Source organism: Salminus brasiliensis, chromosome 10 (genome assembly GCF_030463535.1).
Source record: "Salminus brasiliensis chromosome 10, fSalBra1.hap2, whole genome shotgun sequence".
Lineage (NCBI taxonomy): Eukaryota > Metazoa > Chordata > Actinopteri > Characiformes > Bryconidae > Salminus > Salminus brasiliensis.
Window position 1 is genome coordinate 21,559,070 of NC_132887.1, and position 21,701 is coordinate 21,580,770.

The 21,701-nt window shown below is 41.3% G+C and overlaps 1 protein-coding gene across 2 annotated transcripts in view; it reads left to right on the forward strand.

Moving 5' to 3' along the window:
• Positions 1-21,701, forward strand: part of disp2 (dispatched RND transporter family member 2) — a 27,473-nt gene continuing 5,772 nt past the window's right edge. The window contains exons 1-7 of one of the 2 annotated variants that reach the window (XM_072689690.1): positions 1-337; positions 17,663-18,061; positions 18,150-18,179; positions 19,616-19,739; positions 20,535-20,662; positions 20,760-20,857; positions 21,601-21,698. In XM_072689690.1, coding sequence (XP_072545791.1) covers positions 258-337; positions 17,663-18,061; positions 18,150-18,179; positions 19,616-19,739; positions 20,535-20,662; positions 20,760-20,857; positions 21,601-21,698 — 957 coding nt within the window. In that variant the 5' untranslated portion in view covers positions 1-257. The remainder of the gene's footprint in view (positions 338-17,662; positions 18,062-18,149; positions 18,180-19,615; positions 19,740-20,534; positions 20,663-20,759; positions 20,858-21,600; positions 21,699-21,701) is intronic. The other variant, XM_072689691.1, reaches the window with a different exon arrangement.

Consider the following 21,701-nt stretch of genomic DNA (forward strand, 5'->3'; position numbering starts at 1 on the left):
GCTCCTCCACAGCAGCGCTCGCTACGCGTTCCACCAATCAGAGGCCGAGCACACACACAAACACACACACACACACACACACACACATGCATGCACACATACTCGTTACCGTGCTGCCTTTAGCCCCGACAAGGAGAGCACGAGCATCATGCTACACACCGTGAGCTCGTGCACGGTGTGTTCCACTGCTGAGGTTTGAGGTGTTGTGTCTGACCGCTCGAGCTCTACAGAGCAGGCTGGAGAAGCAGACTGTCAACATGGACGCGGTTTCCGTCCTCGGTGAGCGAGATGATGCTGAAATAACAGACGCCAGCGCGACAGAGGGACCTGCTCAGAGGTAGGCTACGTGTTCCTGTTTGTGGTCAGATTTAAAGCGGTCAGCAGCGGTACAGTCACCTTTCCAGCGTCATTGTTCTCGCGATTACATTCAACACACCTCCGTGCGCTGTAACTCGAGCTAATTCACACCACAGTGGGGTTTTATTTACTGTTAAGCAGGCACACAGCTCTGGATTTGGTCAGTCCACTCAATAACATTGGACAAGTGCACTGGTTTAGTGCTCTCCAGTCAGGGGAATAAACTCCAGACTCACCATAAAAAGTAGTACAGACACTAAAAGCACAGAGTTTGAAGAACACCTTGAAAATATGCTGACTTTATAAATACACACATATATATATATATATATATACATGCATTAGGGGTGTGACGATAAAACAGGTTTCAGGTTCGATATGATTTGTGATGCCAAGGTCAAGATTTAGTTTGATTATAGTCTTATAATCATCATCTTGATTCTTGTTTATATGATAATTAAAATCAAGACAGATTTGGGTCAGAGACACATCCCAGTAGCACCCCACCTTGGGTCCGAGTAGCATCCCACCTGGCCGATAGACTTCACTGTTTGGTGATGTCGGGTGCCCAAAATTGAATGTACACTGTAATCCCACAGGTCTGTCGTACTCAAATCTGCATATATCCCACATATTACTCAGCTTAGGTGAATATGTGTGGTTGTTTTCCAGATCTTTGAGTTGAATCAGCCTTTAATAGTTGAGTTTAGTCTATTGCCACTGGCAAATGGATAATGACTGGACCGTGCAAACTGCAACCTGCTCTGATGTTGGATGCACCCACTTTTACCATGTAGAAGTCTCCTGTGAACCTCCTGTTCATCTTTAGCTGATGTTTACTCACAGAATTTACTGGCGTTTAATTGAATACATTCTTCCCTCAATGCGTGAAATGTTCTGTGTGCCACTGGCTACAACACAAACTCAGAGCATGATCAATCCACCTCTGAGCTTAACAGTTGGAAAGGTGGTCTGGTCTTGTTTAGATGTTCCTTTGAAAACATTCCTCTTCTTCTAATGAATCTTCCATGAAGTTCAAACATACATTCTGCTTAATCTCTTTAAAGGTTTATTGCAGTCAGGAGGTTTGGGTGCCCCAAAATTTGCATGTACCTACTCTAATTCCAGCACCAGTTCTTTATTAAAGTAAACCATATTGATGCTTTTCAACAAGTCCATTGACTGAGTCAGATGTGCTATTTCAGTAATATACAGTGGGTTTTGCATTCTGGCCTTGTCCTTCACCCTTTACTCACAGTCAGTATGTGGCCATTCCCCCAGGCTACATTGTCTTATGTATGCAGTTATAATTTTTAGAATGATAAGCTGCCTGGTCATAGAGTTGTAGGCTGTAAGAGCAAGTTTCTGTACTGCTTAATGTGACTCTGTGATGGCTGAGTGCTGCAGTGCTCACTCTTGTATTTCCACAATATTATAATGTAAGATTGCTTTTGCTGGTTACTGGTCATGAAGACTGAAAAATAAAACGACTAAAGCATTAAACATATTCAGGGTTATTCATAAGACAGGTTTCAGGTTCAATATGATTTGTGATACCGAAGTCAACATTTAGTTGAATTATAATGTCTTGATTCTTGTTTATAGGATCATTAAAATCAAGACAGATTTGGGTCAGAGACACATCCCAGTAGCACCCTACCTTGGGTGCGAGTTGAATCCCACCTGGTTGATAGACTTCTTTATTTGGTGATGTCGGAGAGCATAGTTTAATGTACACTGTAATCCCACAAGTCTTTCGTATGTAAAACTGCATATATCCCACATATTACTCAACTTAGGTGAATATGTGTGGTCGTTTTCCAGATCTTTGATTTGAATAAAAAAGTGAAGGCTGAAGAATGAAAGACTAAAACATTAAAATATTCAGGGTTATTCATCAGATTTTGGGTCAATTTAACTCAAAATATTCAACAAATGTATTAAGACCTTGTTAGATTTTTGTATTCTGTATTTGAGTTTAGTATCTTAAATTCATTCAACCTAAACTTTTAAATGTGTTTAACAAAGCGCAAATTCAATTTGGTGAACTTACCTGGGTTTACAGAGTAAGGAAAATGTCTACTGGCAATTTGATGCAAAGTAGTGATGACAGCTGACCTTCCAAACATCACATGCCAACGTCATAATAACGTAAATTAAGAACATTTAATTGTGATGGATGGCGGCCAAAATCCAACGTCTGCTGAGCTCACAAATCGTGAAATTTATGGTGTTAGGTAACCAAAAATCTATCTAACGCTGGAGCTTGACATCACGACGAGTGTTGGTTTTTGATTGATATTCGACTTTGATTTCCAAAGTGTCTTTCTGATGTCAAATTGATGTTCGATGCCTGCTGGGATGTCCATGTATCCATTTGTATGTAGTAGTTGGTGTAGCATAGTAGGTAACAAAACAGGCCTTTCTGACAAGGGTTTGATTCCCTGACTGGGCAAGCACACAAGGCTACACCAGTAAGAGTCATTGAACAAGATTCCTAATCCTACATTATATAATCCTACAATATATGGATTCTACACAAGGGGGCGCAGTTAGCACTCAGAGCTTTTTTTTGTGCTTCCCAATGACTGTAGGTTGCTGTGGTTCCAATCCCTTCTGTTGCCTAAAAATGAAGTCAAAATTGACAGTCTTGTTGTCAAATTTCCAACCAGTGTTTGTGAAGTAGAGGCCAGATGCCGGGCCAGACACGCCTACTCATTTAGTAGACCCGCCCCCCTTCTCCCAGACCCAGTGTGTCTCAGACTTACGCCTTACAACGCTAAAGCAGAACAGATATTTCCCCTGAATTCCCAGTTTGTCCAGAAAGTGTAAGATTTCAACAGTAAAACTGCAGATCATGTGTTTCATTACGAAATAATTTACCTTTTCATCAAATTACAGAACTAGAGCTCAGCTCTGTTTCCGGCTGAGACAAACAGAACTTACGGTCTAGTTTAACCCGAGCTGCTGCTGCAAGAGAGCATGCGCCAATGACAAAGAAAAAAATGTTTTAAATGGTAGTACGATTAATTAGCTAGTTCACAGCTACTCCATGTGAACAGAATGATCCTGCAGAGAGGGTCTCTTCCAGCCAAGGCTGTTAATTACTTAATTCCTAAGTGTAACCCCACCCTTTTACGATAAAGCAGAATAACGCACAGGGACAACTAACTGCTGGAATTAGACACTGAGGATGGAAAGACAGTTTAGAGGAAAAAATGCGAGGAAAATGGGCTGTTTTGTCATAGAAACATTTAAGGATGGACGGAGCTACACATCATACTGCAACCAGCCAGCAGAGGCACAAGACCTGTGGTGGCTTCAAACCCTTGTCAGAAAGGGCAAATTGGTCAGAACGTTTTGTTACCTACTATGCTACACCAACTACTACATACACATGGATATGTGGACATCCCAGCAGGCACCGGATATCAATTTGACATCAGAAAGACACTGAACTCAAACGTTGAAACAGTGGTTAGAGCTCTGATATTGATAACAGGGTTGTGGGTTCGATTCCCGGGCTCGGCAAGCTGCCACTGTTGGGCCCTTGAGCAAGGCCCTTCACCCTCTCTGCTCCCTGGGCACTGGAGTTGGCTTCTAAGAGCTGTTCACTTCTAAGAGATGTTGTGCCGTTCATAGTCTTTTCTATAGTCACTGATGCTTCCCATCAATTACACTATATCTGGGTTTCACAGACATTAATTAAGCCTATTCCTGGACCATATTTCCTATTCAATGAAGAATCTCTATTCAAAATGCTGTGTAGTCCAAGATCTAGGTTTGGGAAACCAATCCTTTATCTCCTTGTGCATCCTTTAATCAACAAAGTCATCCTTTAACACTGTATTGAATGTCTTACATCCTTAATATCCATACTGTAACACTACACCTTAATGAGTGCACTCACAAGACCTTAACCTTTCTAATGAATGCGGCCATAAATCCACTGCTGATAACACCAGTATACTCTATCACATATAAAGAAAAGAGCTACCACTGATGAATATCAGACCTGTTATGAAATGATACGTCTGACATACATAATTGATCAAGATCTCTAAAGGTCAATCATTTGTTCTGCTACTTCTCTTAGCTCACCCATCAGGTGACCCGGTTTAATAAGGACAAACATGCCATCAAACAATATGCAGGAAATGAGAACATTCAACAGGAGTGAAGCATCTCAGGTCACCGTACACACTTAAGCATGGCCTTTGGCTGAAGAATGAGTAGATGACTCTGGATAGCTAACGCAAGAGACCTCAAAGCTTAACCATGAGCTTCAACATGTCCAGTTCTTTAACACTGGCTTTTTTTTTTACTTGGCTCATATCGAACATTATGTGACAGATTTTAGCCTAGCACTGACAATGCTGCCATTCCCATAGCTAATTACTTGAATTGAAAACTGTCTGGCTTGACAAACCAGATGGGAAACACCACAAGGCAGAATAAGAACAAGATGAACTGAAGTCGACCAAACTGGATAATAAAAATGGATGAAAATCGACTGCTTATTTTACTAACATTCCATCATCCTCATCCACAGATCAAAAGATTTTTTACTTGTAATTAATTTGAATTTTTAGGAATTGTGGATATTATAAAAATATACGCTAAGAAAAGATACGCACAGTAACAGGGCTGTCTTAAGAGTTTGATGATGCAAAGGAATATTTCATTAATTCCTAATTATTACTGTGGAATTCCCTTTTTTGAAAACACACGAGGACTGCAATTTATGGCACCCATGCAAAAGCAGTAACAGGTTCTGATTAAATGTCTCTATGCATCTCCTACAGGTGAAAATCCAGATCACTATATAGAGCACTGTTACAGGGATCAGAATTTCCGACACCTAATTATGTGTGTAAGCTTTTGCTCAGAGACGCTGTGTGTGAATCTTCACACTTCATTATGGGTTTTCCATCATTTGTACATTAAATATTATGATGCATTGTGGGATTGTTCCAGTGCACTTAAAATGTGGCACCGCTACAAAATGGCAGAACCCCAAGGTAGTGCATTATATAGTGAACAGGGCACAGCTTCGGACTCAGCTATTGTAAATATGCATAAATTGGTCATCACTGTAAATGATTTCACAATGTGTTTATAACTAAGTACACATATAAACTGGTCAGAAGTTTACATACACTCATCATGGACATGAATCTCCTGACAATTGTGAGCTTTCAGTGATGTCTTTAAACCAGCCTGATCTCCTAGTAAAAGCATCCAGACTGGTCGTTTGTTACCGTCTTGTAAAACGACCCATTGTTACGTTCAGAGTAAACACAACCTCTAGTGTTGAAGAAAAGACTACAAGCGACTGCTCTAAGAGTCGACTCACAATGGAAAACTGCCACACAACTGTTGACTCGTCAAAAACAATGTTACAACATTACCAACTACAGCAAAGACTACAAAAATGCAAATATCTGACTCCTTGAACGCTTACACCCCTTTCACCTGCCCTTCGACAACTTCATAAAAGTGCACTTTCAGGAGGTGCTTAGGACTTAGAGCAAGAATTGGGACAGGGCCATTATCTCCCAGCACAGTTTTTTTCTATTCTACAGCGCCACCAGTGGACAGGTGAAAAAACAATCAAATAGGTCGACCTATGTGGACGTTTTTATGTGAGATCATGTTGCATCAAAGGTGGCTGTGGAACGGATAAAGCCGGCTAACATTAGGCTTTGGAAATGGCCAGCCCAAAGACCAGACCTCAACCCTGTCAGAATTATTTGGACTGCATTTTAAAGTTGAATTGAACGCTACCAGTTCTGCTAAGATCAAATACCAAAAGGCTCTGGTAAAGATGAATTTGGTAAGGGACATTTAACCAAACCTTAGGTGTGCTCTGTGTAGTTTTCACTATTTAATTTTTTCTATTAAAGATGTACATTTTACACTCATTCATCCCTACAAAAAAGAAATCATTGACAGCCCAATATTGCCATGTAATTTATATCCATCGAGGGATCCGGATCGAGGGAAAATAACCTGTTTGGGACTTCCCTAGTAACTAACTGTTAAATTGTCCTAATTTAAGTGATGCAAGTTGTATTCTGGTAGAATTACTCAAATATGTCTAGAATAGGTTCAGTAAGCTTATAATGTTTATACAACATTCTCTTAACAAGAAATATTAGATACATTGCCATCATTTCTTTGCATTTTACAGCCAGAGTGTGCAGAGATATGGTACATTTACCCAGTAAAACTGGGTACAAAAACATATTTGCAATGGCATAAATTACAAAGATGAAAGTGAAGTGCTGTGGGTGTTCAGCTATGCATACTGAACATTCTACTAGCGTCTGGAAACTCAAGAGAATAGAATGTGTGAACTAATGTATTCTGGTTCATGTTACATATTCAGCTTTGGTTTGTTTTCCATTCTACCTTCTAGTTCAATGTCTGTATGAACAATGCTTACAGTGTTTAAATATGCAGGCAGAGCTCTAAGCGCTTAAAGCTCACATGGTCAGTTTACTAGATGGTGGTTTAATTTGATGTAAAAACTACAGTTCTAGTAAAAAAAAATCATTATAGAACCATCATGTTATCGGGAGGACATTTGATAATTGAAGGGTTTCCACACACTTACATGCTTTATTTACAGAACCCACTGCATGGGTTTAACTCCTTAATCAGGCTATTAAGGTGCAGAAAGTGTTATTACAAACTTCTATTACCAGAGAATAGCGCCACCAGTTTGCATTACCTTGGTGTGTAATAGGCCTTGGAGTGTTAAGGGGTTAAGAAACCCAAATTGGTTATTCTATGGCTTTAATCTGAAGAACCCTTTTAAACATTCATACCTTGTTCGTTGTGCGTACCTGTTGACTGGAGTGAACAGTCTGGCTTTATCTGACTGAGCTGCAGCATCTCCACCGCCTTTGCTGTGATAATGATAAATGATCTGAAGTGACTGGGGAGTGAAGAAGTGCTAAGCAGATGGTGAGAGGATAGCACTCCCGCTCTGGTGGACAAGCTCCAGCAGAGGCTGCTATGACTCATGTCTGAGCATGACTCTCTTAGGAGAAGCCTTGCACACGCCTGGGCCCTTCTGTGCAGGCCTTTGATTTGTTAATCAAAGGGTTTTGTGCTGCATTATTATCTGCTGTTGTTTACGTTGCTTAAAATGGACACACGCGTCCCGCACACAAAAGAAAATGGCTCAAGCTCCCAAAGGAGGGCCGCAGCGAACAGGCCAAGTAGATGAGGCTGCTTAATTGGAGATCCAAATTGATCCAAATGAGGATGAAGAATGACTCGTGTCCAACAGCAAACACAATCACATTTCATCGCGAAAGATTCTCGGCCATTGGAACACGTGTTTCACGACTTGGGCCCACATGAAATCTAACAGTAGAAAGTACAGATCATGAGGTAGTTTACACCAATGACTTTTGTAAACATGGATACTGTGGTCCAATCCCTTTCCTGTCTCTGTCCCTTCCCTGTCTGCAATGTTGCAACCAGAGTCTGTGCAGTAGAGACTTGAGACAGACTTGCCCAGTTATTTGGCAGACCAGCCCAGACCATCTCCCAGAGATTTTCTCCCAGACCAAGCGTTTCCCAGACCGCCTTTATTGAACTAAAAATCCAGTTAGCTGTAATGTCTGGTAAGTGTAATCTATCAACATGAAAAGTGCAGTTCATGTAAGTTCTTACTCCATGTAATGTCCAGAAAGGATACGATTAAGGTCCTGCAGACGGTCTCTCCTGAGCTCATTAACACTAGCCATAAAGTAATATCAACATGAATGCAATGGCATGTTTGGTACTTAACACAGTAGTTTGGACAAAAATCAGTAGTTTATAGGATCACCTATTTCGCATTGCCATTTTAGCATTGGACCTCAGGTATATATATATATATATATATATATATATATATATATATATATTTTTTTTTTTGTCATCAAGGCAAAGTTTGCTTCTTTAGTTTTTAGTTAGAGCTAATGTAGCTAGTACTGGAAGCATATACCACACTAATTAGCACTGTGCGAACTGCATACTCAAATCATCTCTCACATTTGCCATTGTCTCGACTTGTTGAAAGAGCATTTGTTTTTTCCCTTTTAATCTGCTTTCCAATCAGAGCCATGAACACAAAGCAGATCTCCAAGATCTCTTTTTTAGACAGAGAACACAGTCCCACTACTCCACAGCTCAATGCTGGGGGGCTTTATACCCCTCTAGCCCACGCCTGGTATTAGGCATGGTGCCAGTAGGTTCATGTTTACCTGCTCCAGAGAGTCCTATTCTATTGGTAATAATTCTCTTCAGGGACTAGACAAGCTGAGTGTGTGTAGTTCTTGTAGGTTCTTCTCAAAGCACCCCTAAGCACCCTTTAAGACATTTATTTTAACCAGAAAATAACATGTCCCTACTGCTGCTGCCCCATATAGTAGATCTTTACTTGGTCATGCGCAACTAAACTCGGCCAGCAGCAGAGTCTCAGTCCAGTGAACCACGCTTTTATGTAGCAGTCCGGTTGTGATCCAGCCTGGTTCACTACAGGCTGAAATTTTGTAGCCTAGTGCTGTGGGTTGTGGGCTGTGGGGTGTTCTCCCCTACTGTCTGTTTGCAGCAGCGCTGCAGGGGCATATATATTTTGCAGAGCCTTTGGATTTACCACCACGCAACATCAAGCCTCCTCGCTACTGTCAGCTCAGCCAAAAGCAGAAATCATACTCATGCTGCCTGAGGCGCCTGTGTGGAGCGTGCAGCACCAGGGGACATTTCTTTACAGTGCCCTTCACTAGCTCAGCGCAGGAATGGTTTATGCACGATTAGCAGAGCTGGGGAGAAAGCTTTACAGTAGCACTGGAGCCAGAGTACTACATCAGGACTACTTTCTCTAAGATGACCTAGCTGCGCAGTGGCACTAAAGGCTTTACTAGAAAAATACTTCCTCCAGTGCAAGAGTGTTAAACAGGGTGCCTTCTGAGCCACAGCTCTGCAGAGTTTAGCGTTCAGACTCATTAAACACACTGGATCAGCTAATTAGCAATTAGCATGTGACCTCAGAGTGTCAGAAGGAGGAAAAAGCTAATATCTGTAGAGCTGTGACCCTAAAGGAACCCAGTTTGACACCCCTGCTTTAGTGTGTCAGGGAGAGCAGTGCACAGACTAATTTTTCGGTAGTTAAAGCAGCAGTCCTTAAGTCTAACATATTTCTTATACAAACAGTGGTCTGGTAGGTTGTGGGAGTTTTCCTGGCAATGTCACATCTTTACGTACTTGCTTCACATGCACAGCCTCTAAAAGAGGATCCAGCACCATTAGCTGGTTACCTGAGCAACGAAGGCCCTGCTAATGGTGCTGATACAAACAGAACGGCTACTTTGAGAGCTATGGCAAACATGGAGATACCAGAATGGCAAACTCATGCAGTCTTCATCTGCTCATTCACCTACTGTCAAACCAAAGAAACTGACTAACGTAAACTTGGAGTGATTAGATTCATCTGCACAATGCAAATTTTAAAAGTACTCTACCGCATGCTTGATGCAATTACACATTCTCACCAGAGAGGTCTCTAAATCCTCAAATCCCCCCAAAAAACATGTGGACTGTCAATCGAAACAGTTTCATATGTTTGGACATCTTCATGTGTTTCCATAGCATCATCATCTCCAAATTTATGACATTTCATAAGATTTACTTTGCAGACAGATATAGATTTTTTTGTAAACCACACCTACTGCATGTTCACCCTTTAGGTGGATGTAACGCAATATCATTTTAATAGCAAAAAAACCCCAAAACAAAATAGTGACAGCTAGAGAATTTAGATAAATCTATTACAATTAGAAAAATCAAAGAGGATGTGTCACAAGGCAGGATTTCTCAGTTAGCCAGATAACCTAAGCCCAAAGTCAAGCCTGTCCAATAGCAGTGTCTCTTAACTCTTAACTTATTGGACATACTAGACTCGTTTTGTTATTCCAAACTAGACGGTTTAAGATTTGGGTTGAGGTTAAGGGAACTAAATGTAACAGATATTTTAAGAATCTGACTTACCCCAGCTAACATGTCCATGTGCTGTCTGTATGGTTAACCCGACTGTGAACCAGAAAGTTTTGTCCTCGAGTTCCACATTGTCACCACATATGGCGCCCATTTCAGATTAAGGTGGGCTGTACTGATAGGGACCATTTGGGAAGCCTAATTGGATCCCAGTAAAAACACAGGTACAAACCCACTCAGAGCCCATGCCCACCTGGAACCCACCTAGTCCACATTCCACTTTTGTGAGCCCCACATGAGCATGTTGGCTGTGGATGATTAGAACATGGTTAGAGAGGATTTTGGAGGAGCCTGTCTTATTGAAACCTCAGATTTAGTTTTAGGTTTGCTCTTGATTGTTAAAGTGAGTGGTATCACCAGGGCAGGATCCTGAGAGCTCTCTGAGAAAGAAGCAGTATCATTTCCACTCACTCTGCTTTCAGGTGATACATTACATTAACACAATTTTATCCTTCAGCTAACAAAGCCTACTTTTGCCAGTGATTACACTGATGTAATTTACGCCATTCATGTGGAAATGTACACCTTTTGAATTGAGTAAATTATTGTTATATTAAATTATTTAGGTGTGAGTAGTCCCCTGTAATAGGCTATGCACTGAGTTGGTCTGTACAGTAGCGGAAATGGCCTGAAGGAAGGGTGATTAAGTGGGCTCTGTGTATGATGCTAGTGTGTAATATGGTATAAAGGCCAACGAAATTGCCTTAGGGCGTCTATTCAGATCAGGCAGCCGGGTCTGGCTCATAAAATAGGTAAATGTTGGCTCTGGCTGAGAATGAAAGATGAACAATGTGTATGGCCATCTGACAAGTACAATGTATTTTTTTATTAAAGCCATCACAGGCTCTCATACACTCAGTGATTTCATGTACGGCATCTGCAAACCAGAGAGAGCCAGAGTGTGTATGCAAATGAGCTTCAAAAATGGCATATGCTAATGAGACAATTTTACAAGCTGCTTCCCCTTATGCGTTACGGTAGTGCGCACAGAGAACATTATTTTCAGTCTACTTAAATTATTGTGGGGTTAGGTCTATCTGTTACCGTCCTCCTCTGAAACAATAGTACATTTTCTCTCCTTGTGTACAGCCTGAGCTCGCACTCTCCTTCCAATCTGACAAAACGCTGCAGTCACTACTCAGTCTTGGCTGTGTAAACTGCCTAACACAACAAAATTGCTGCAGAGCTGTCAAATCACATCAAGCCTGGGCTCTCTCTCATGGACAAAGTGCCCTTTAGTAACATCTGAAGTGCACACTGAAAATAGTGCTGCCGACAAAAATGATGAAACACCAGCGAGCTCCATTGAGATAGAGGAGGAAGAGACGTGCTGCCAGATGGCCATAAAGAGTATTTGCAGACCCTGATTAAGAACAAACAGGCAGGCGCAGGAACATGGTCCATGGCGGCAGTTGCAGTCACACTAAGGTGTTACAGCTTCAGCAGTATGCAGTCAAGCAGAGCACATGGATGGCATAATGATTAGAAAGGTAAATAGCTACTGCTTTAAACTGAGATCCATCTACTTGGTTAGCAGGTGTAAAAATATAAGAACTATACACTACCGGTCAAAAGTTTTAGAACACTCCCAATTTTTTCCTATTTGTTTGACATTTGAGACTTTCAGAACAGGTCCAGTTAATAACCGGTGCAAAGTCCAGTGACCTCAAATGCTAAGCAGTAAACTTTCAGGCTTCAGTAAACTTTCATAAATTGTGTAAATTGTAAAAATAATAATAATAATAATAATAATAATAATAGGGGGCCTTGAGAACAAGTCATTGGTTAGCAACTTACAGCTGCTCTGTAGCAATGGAAGTACATTAGGCTTTGAGATTTTATGCAAATGCAAAACGACAAACCTTGTTTTAGTATAAAAGCAGTGCTGGGACAGACTGCGTTATTCCAATTTCTCCTGCAGTATTTAGAAAACACTGCACATCTGGATTGCTATGAAAAAGACACTTAACACAGTACCACAGATAGACCATTAAAACTCCTGAAAGTGGAGCTCTTTCCTTCAGGGAAATGATAAATAAAGCCAGAGTGTGGTGAGTACAGTTTCCTACATCATCCAAAGACTCTTGGAAACTGGAGAAAACTGAAGAGGTCTGGTACAGGCAGAGCGCTGACATACTCAAGTTTCTGAGAGCCTGTTTACACCTGGCATTAACATATGGACCTTGGCTTTACTCTCCCTCTTGCAATATCTTCCTTGTGCTCTCTTGCTGTGTGTGTGTGTTTATGTGTCACGCTCCTGCTCGTGCATTTTTCACCAGCAGACGAGAGCAGTGTTACAGCAGGCTCCCTTACGGTTTAAGTAGTCCTACCACGTTGCAGAACCCCACCGTCCGAAATGGACATGGTGTACGCAGTGGTGTGGTTTTAATGCGGGAAAGTAAAATCGGATCTCATGTGGTCACACTAGGGGCCGCATTTTAAGGACAAGTGTAAACAGAATCTGATCAAAGTAGATCCAGATACTATCCAGATACAAACCGCATGTTAATGCCAGGTGTAAACAGGCCCTGTGAGTCAACAGTGTGATGGGCAGCTCACATGACAACACCTGTAGCAAAGCTTAACACTGGACCAAGGCCCTGTCCACTAATATCCGGATATTTGTCTGCCTTTTGGCTTCCTGGTCACAGACAAATGACCACATTTTGGTTACTGAAAACTGAGCTTTAACAGTTTTCAGTGTTGTCATGTGGACAGGGGAGAACTTTTAAGAAAACGCTGACATCACAACTCAAGCATGTTTCTGGCTGAATCACCTCCTTACTCCCTATAGAGTGAACTGCACTCATAGGACTACAATGTCTACAGGCAGATAGCACCAGATTTCACATTTCAACATATATATATATATATATATATATATATATATATATATATATATATATATATATATAAATGTAAAACTGTTCTATTACAAATCTATAATGCTCTATTTAGATTTTGGTAATTTTGTGACTTGTGTAGTACACTAAATAGGGAGCAGTGAGTCATTTGGGATTAAATGGTGTTTTGATGCCTCTCTTTAGGAGGTCGGAAATATTTTCAAAACCCAGAGGGAGGGAAATCTCTGTTTTTAAATATATCCAGATATATGTGAACAGGGCTCAAGCCTCAACTGCGAAGAGAAGACTTGGAGTTGCAGGTTTGACAGGTGGAGTGGCAGTAGCAACACAGGATTGGTCCTTTCCAATGGGCTACTGGGAAAATGGGAGTGTTCTAAAACTTTTGACTGGTACCATATATGCCATATAGATTTGTTTAGTTGAATCAATTGGTATTGGGATCCTAGAACAGAAATCCATCAAAATATGCCAAATGAATGCTGCATGAATGCTGCACAGAAGCTCTGACTTGCTAACTCTGAGGAATATCTAAGCAAGCTTCCTGCTGATAATGACTGTATCGCACACTTACAGAAGCCCGTTGGGCAGCTCTGGGTTAAGTAATTAAATCCGCAGCACAAACGGCCAAACAGTAGTGGCGGGTTCCCAGGTCTATTACAAGCTGTCAATGAGCATAATTAAGAGTGTTTACTGGTGCGGTTCCTCACTGCGGTGGAAAGCAATGCTGTCTCCAGCACCTGCTGCTCCTCCAGCACTCCAGTGCCCACATGCTGTCAGCGTAGCCTGCAGTGTGTCACGCAGCGTGACAGAGCGGCACACAGCTGCAGAAGAAACCCTAGACTTGTTCAGGCGGTTTAGGTGTAGAGCTTATGGTGAAGTGACGGTGTGGATTGTGTGAAAGTTCGCTCTTAAAAATAAAGGTGTCAGTAGGAGCTGTTTGGCACAGCGGCCTAGAGGGATTACTTTTGGTCCCTTAAATAAGCACTTAGCTTATTTTTTCAAAGAACTGTCTATGAAACAAGACGTGAATGTAAAACTCAACCCTTTTACAGTTTTCTGAAGTTCCAAATAATGGAAGGATTCCACACATTTAAAGCCAAGAATTATTTGGGAACTTTTGTTTTTTAAAGTTCAGATGGCCAGTCAACGTCCCAGTGTTTCTAAAAAACTTGAAGGACATACTGAAAGCTAAAGGTATAGAAGGTAAAGGTGTAGAAGGTTTCACTTTTACATTGTGTAGAGGTTCTTCAGAAGGTTCTCCAGTGTATAGAATGATTATGTGATGTAGAGGTTCTTCAGAAGGTTCTCCAGTGTGTAGAATGTTTATGTGATGTAGAGGTTCTTCAGAAGGTTCTCCAGTGTAGAATGTTTACGTCATGTAAAGGTTCTTCAGAAGGTTCTCAAGTGTATAGAATGTTTATGTAGTGTAGAGGTTCTTCAGAACATTCTCCAGTGTGTAGAATGTTTATGTGATGTAGAGGTTCTTCAGAAGGTTCTCCAGTGTATAGAATGTTTATGTAGTGTAGAGGTTCTTCAGAAGGTTCTCCAGTGTATAGAATGTTTATGTAGTGTAGAGGTTCTTCAGAATACTCTCCAGTGTGTAGAATGTTTATGTGATGTAGAGCTTCTTCAGGAGGTTCTCCAGTGTAGAATGTTTACGTCATGTAGAGGTTCTTCAGGAGGTTCTCCAGTGTAGAATGTTTACGTCATGTAGAGGTTCTTCAGAAGGTTCTCCAGTGTGTAGAATATTTACGTCATGTAGAGGTTCTTTAAAAGGTTCTCCAGTGTGTAGAATGTTTGTGTGATGTAGACCTTCTTCAGAAGGTTCTCCAGTGTGTAGAATGTTTGTGAAATGTTGGTTAAAAGACCCTCAGAGTCTTGACATTTTAAGGTATGTTAAGGCTCTTTGAAAAGGCATCCATTGAAAGGTTCTTCAGGGAACCAATGTGGCAACAATGTGTTATATTGCTTAGCACCTTAATCTTCAAGAGTGGAAAAGGGTTTCTGAGTAAAGCTGGACAATGTAAGCCCAGTGTGAGCTGGGCAATGTCACTTATTGTTTACTTGTAGTGCACAGGCTGGACACATGGCTTAAGTGGTCTGGTTAACCTAACCAGGAATGCCTGCTTTGTACCCCCAAGACATAAACAGCAGCTGGCATTGAATTTAACAGGTACAAGGTTTCCTGTTCACTTCTGTAAGTAATCAACTTTAGTATAATGGCATGAAAATCAATGGCTATTGTTGCAATGATGCTAATGATTCAGCACTGTGTAAATGCCTAGGTCAGCAAAATGACAGATTTTCTCACTTTAACAATCACCTGTGTGCTTCTGTTGTAAGCATGAGCTCTTCTTTATTAGATAAGATTAGATGAGAAGTTCCAGTGGCTTCTCAAAGAGTCTCCTTATGAATGTTGACAGGGTGGGCAGATGGAGTCTCTCTTTTAGCCTAATTGGGCCTTGAAGCACTGTACTGATATATTCTTTAGATGTCAGTGCTTATCTAATTCCGATTGCCAGTAATTTGACCGTATACTCAAAGTCATTTGCCTAATATTCCCCTGAAGCTTGTAGAATAGAGCTTTATTGTAGTGGTCTAAAGGGTATAAACTATGACTGAGAAAAATGTCCTGGGGCCTGGTGTGCAGAGTAACTGCTATCTTGCTATACATTTGATTCAATACATAGATTGATGTAATTGGACATTTAGCTCAATTTATGTGAATACATTAATGTTGCACACCAGTCAGCCATAACATTAACACCACCTGTCTAATATTTAGTGGGTCCCCCTTGAGCTGCCACAACATGACCACCAGTTGTACTTTCTTGGACCACTTTTGTAGGAACTAACCATTGCATACCATAAAAAAAACAAAAGACCTGCCTGACATTTTGGAGATGCTCTGACCCAGTCGTCTAGCCATCAGAATTTGGCTCCTTTACTTCATTTTTCCTGCTTCCAACACATCATCTTCAAGAATTGACTGTTCACTTGCTGCCTAATATATCCTACCCCTTGACTGATGCCACTGATGATGAAGATAATGTTTTTCGCTTCCCTTGTCAGTAATGCTAATGTTATGGCTAATTATTGAATATTTACTGGAGGTTCAGCTCTGCATTTCTTTTTCCAATTTTTTTCCATTTTCCATTCGGTTTCTGACCAACACAGTTTGGAACTTGTAATGTTTCCTCATCAACTGACTGTTCACCCTCTGCCTAATGTATCCCACCAATAACATATCTTGGATTACAAATTATGTTATTATTATGTACATTTTGTGTCACATTTTATGTTAAAATACTGCCACTAAAATGGAGTTTTATGAAAATATCCTGTGATATAAATTAGTGAAACTGGAAAAAGCTGTTTGTCTTAGACAAATGAATCAGATGAACCATTAAAAGTTGAGCTTTTCTGGATTAAAGGATCTCTTAATTCAAAAACCAAAGAAGTTAGAGGGGGGAAGCAGGATAGTAAAGCTTATCCAAGTGGTTTTGTGATCAGAAGAGACAAGATGGAGCATTTTGACCAAAATTCAAGTGCTATTTATGGTACAAACTAGGGCTGGGCGATATGGTAAAAATACTATATCATGATATTTAAAGACGTTTTCTCCGATAAACGATATTTATCACGATACATGTGATCACAGACTTAATACATCAGCATCAACAGATTCTTAAAAACTGCTATTCAGATACTCTCCCGTACTGAATACAGTGATTTTTTTCAACATCTGCTGCTCTTCATCTAATTAAACCAGTCTAATTACACTGAAATCTGCAGTTGATAAGGGTTTATCAAGCATTAACAGTATCCTCCATATGCTTAGAAAAGCATGTTGTGTATCAGGATAACAAAATTCAGCATTATATGATAAAATATCATCATATTGCCCAGCTCTAGTACAAACCTAACATTGCCTAGGCAGCGTCATGTTATGGGGATGCTTTGCCTCAGTGTGGCATCTTGTTAAAAATGATGGACTAATACAATAACAACTAAACCCTGGGAAAAACATCCCATTTTGGTCGGATCCCAAGCACAAGGCCAAAGCAACACATGTGTGGTTAAATGACAAAGTAAGGTTAGTGTTCAACAATGGCCAAGACAAAGTATATCTCAAAGACCTCAAAGGCCTGGTACCATTTGAAAAGTGTGGTCCACACTGTTAAAAGGACAAGATCATTGAAGAACTTTTGTATTTCCTACCAACCTGAACAACCTATACTAACCTGCCTAAAGGAATTGGAGAAAATCATGCAAACCTGGTAGAAACGGGAACCTGGATCTACTAACAAGGCATTCTGAGTTGTGTACAGAGTATGTGCTAAAAGCTAAAAGAACTAAAACATCATGTGTTTCTTATTCGCTTACAGCGAGATCCCAAAGGTGTCTTTGTGTCCCCCGGACAGTGAGGATGCAGAGTCACCGACCTATCAGGCCACCATAGAGGGGGACCAGGTAAACAATCTGTCTAGATCAGCCTCCTCCTCTCAACTATATGACCAAGTGTCGCAGAGCTGTGCCTACCAGTCACCTCAACTCAAGAGATGCCCATGCTGTGGACACCACCACCAAATCACAGGCAATGTCGGTCTGAATCACGTGAATGCGCCTTCTCATTCGGACTGCTCAACCAACGCTGTCAAGACAGTTCACAGGTGCAGTCCCTTCCACCAGCCTATGTGTCACAACACAATGCAGTGTCATTGGCTGCAGGGATCACGTGATGGCAGTAACTACAAGCCTGTTCAGCATCATGTGGTGACAGTCAGGTCCAAACTTTTTCCAGTCTTAAATGTTCTTCTGATTGATGTGAATTCCCAAGTGTAAACAATCATTTTGAAGCTGTTTCTTTTACAGGACAGAGAGACTCCACAGGATTCCAAAAAGGTGGGTTGGAACGTTCTGATCATGTTGCTGGTAATGCGTTAACTCTGTTAACCAAAAATATCAATAAACCAAAAAGGAATGGTGAATTTAGGTCTGAATTCACATACTGAATCCGATAAAACATGAAAAAGTCATAAGTCCTGACAGTAATTAGTAAAACTGGAGATAGAACTGTGGGTACTTAAAGCTCATACACTCACCAAGCACTTTATTAGGAAGTCTACACTAATACTGGGTAATGGGCCTGCTCCATTTGCTCTCAAAAGGGCTTAAATAATTTTTGGCATAGATTCCATAAGACATCGAAAGCATTCCTTATTGTGGTCAGTTCCTACCAATCTTTTAGGACCACTTTCATGCTATTAATCTCCCATTTTACCAAATAAATTCACCTCAGGAACATGGAAGTCATTGTCATGTTAACAACACTTGTTTAAATTGTGGCCTTGAAGGGATGCACATGGTCAAGCAACGACTGATTGGTATTAACAGCCCCAAAACATGTCATAAAAAGATTCCCTACACCATCACACCACCTCCACCATCCTTGACCATTGACACAAGGCAGGTTGGGGCAGTGGATTCATGCTGTTGGTGCCAAATTCTGACCCTACCATCCATGTGACTTACATTTACATTTACATTTATGGCATTTAGCAGACACTCTTATCCAGAGCGACTTACAAAGTGCTTTGCTATCTACCCAAGAAAACCTTAGCTAGTTAGAATAGACTAACAGTTCAAAGATACCTCTAAGCTTTAGACACTACTAAACACAAGACATAGTACTCTATTCGTCCAAGTACTCTCTGAAGAGGTGGGTCTTCAGTCTGCGTTTGAAGACGGCAAGCGACTCTGCCGTTCGGACACCCAGGGGAAGTTCGTTCCACCACTTTGGTGCCAGGACAGAAAAAAGCCTGAACGCTTGTCTTCCGCGGATTTTAAGGGATGGCGGGTCGAGCCGAGCCGTACTTGAAGCGCGAAGGGCTCTTGGTGCAGATCGGCTTTTGACCATTGCCATCAAGTATGGAGGGGCTGGTCCGTTCTTGGCTTTGTAGGCCAGCGTCAGGGTTTGGAATCTGATGCTGGAAGCAGCTACAGGAAGCCAGTGAAGAGAACGCAGCAGTGGAGTGACATGGCTGAATTTAGGGACTTGTGCAGATATTCAGATTCATCAGACCAGGCTACGTATTTCCAGTCTTTAACTGTCCAGTCTTGGTGACCCTGTGCCCACTGCAGCCTCAGCTTTGTGTTCTTGGCTGTCAGAAGAGGAACCCGGCATGGACCCTTAACTTCTTGCACTGCTGTTGCACAGCTTGTTAGACAATTGCATGAATGAATGTGTGTACCTGTTTTTAATAAATTGCTCAGTGAGTGTATATTTAGTGATCTGTGATTTGCTCACTTATTAAATTTACATTCTCCATTTTTGACAGTTACTCCCAAGTCATAGTGGAATACCCGATGACGGTACTTATCTCATGTGTGGTACTGCTCCTCACCTTCTCCCTGGTAGGGATTTTGATTGGTCCCTTGCCAGACTTCTCTGATCCTTTATCAGTAAGTACCTTTTCATTTCTACTGCAAAAACATCTTAATGGCTCACCTATAAGTTTAAGTTCAGTTCAGTAGGGCACCAGTTTCTAGACATCCCACCTCTCCCAGGAGTCTCAGTATTCTCCCACATATTATTGCAGCCTGCAAATCATATACAATATCCCGGCAAGCAGGACATTGTACATTGGGCTTGCCCGCTCACTCACTCAGTTTTTGGGAACAAGTAAGCGTAGTCAGAGAGTGACACAGAAAGCATCTGATATGTCTCTCTTTGTGCTCAGTAGACAATCAGCTTTCATAGTGGGTGGGATTTACACTCAAACGCTCTCTTTCAATGTCCATCAGTTCAGATCAGTTCTACAGCTGTTCCACAGTGTTCAAAAAGAGGTGATCTAAAATACACTAAAAACACTCACCCATCTTGTTGGGTCAGAATAATGACTGTGTCACTGTCATAGACATGTTTAGGGGAGTTAACACGGGTCATTCTTCCATTCTTCTTATCTCCCTGGAGTGGTGGGATGTCTAATGTTTCTCTAAAATTCTTTACATTTAATTACTTATACAACAGTGAGTAGGTGCTCTACATTAAATCCACCAAAGGATAAGCTTGTCTACAATCACACAAGCTGCATGCAGAGCCACATTGGGCAAAGGCATTCATTACTTCCCAGAATAAATGGCTGCTAATTAATTGACCCACCAGTCAGCCTTGCACATGTGCCTTGCAGATTAATTTAAGGCATTCTTCAAAAGACATTCAGTCACCTTCAGGGTGTGTCTGATGGGCTATTGCAGGGATTCGAGCCCCATGGAACAGATATCGGGATTCGGATGGCAGCATGGACAAAGCTGCAAGAAAGTACTGGGCCTGGGAGAGCGTTGTCTCTGACTTCTCAGCAATTTGCAGACAAGAGCATAGCACGGTACGCATACACAGTGACTTAGCTCCCTACTACATGTAGATAAACCTTTCATAGACCAACTGAAATGCCTGCAATTTGTTGCTCTTGGTGTTTCCAGAGAGGTCACTGGTAGAGCTCAGCATCACTTCAAACATCGTTCCAGGAGAATGCTGCACAGAGATTCTGCTGAGAACACCTTTTTTTGCAATGCTCCAGGTGAGGGGTATCAAAGAAAACTGTATGATTTACCATTAACAGTATAGCTGCATTTTAAGATGACCCCATATATGAAATGTCCAAATGTTTGTGGACACCCCTTCTAATGAAAGCTTTCAGCTTCTTTAAGTCACAGCCATTGCCGACACAGATGTGCAAATTATCTAGCCCCTGTAGAAAAGTACTGCCAATAGAATAGGACACACTGAAGCTGATAAACATGAGCCAAGTGTGGGCTAGAGGGCTATAAAGCCACCCAGCATTGAGATGTGGAGCAGTGGAACTGTTTTCTCTGGAAGGATGGGACTCCATCCAATAATATGGGGATAAGTTGGGAAGATGGGGATGAGGTGAGGTGGTGATCATCATCCTGACCTCACTAACGCTCTTGTTGCTGAATGCAACCAAATCTCCCTCCCAGCAGTGCTCCAACATCTGGTAGAAAGCCTTCCCTGGACAGTTAAGACAGTTACTCCAAGTTAAGACAGTTACTGTTCAAATTAGCAAGTGTCCCAATTTATCTTCCATATACTGTAAATCTGACAAAGACTTTTTGCTAGGACTTTCCTGAAGAACACTTTGAGGGCAATTCTTAGGAACAACACTGGTGAATGAGGCCCATTGTTTTGAACACATGCTATTGTTCAATAATAAATGAAGATCTCCAGATTAATACATCAGTAAATGGGCCGTAGACAGTAATAAATAATGTTGGTCTCCCTGCTCCATCTGTGATCCTGCAGGAGATCGTTATGCCCAGCTGGTCTTCCGCTCGGGAAACTCTGCCAGTCTCTGGAGTCTGAAGGCAATCTACTCCATGTGCGAGATGGAACAGACCCAGGTA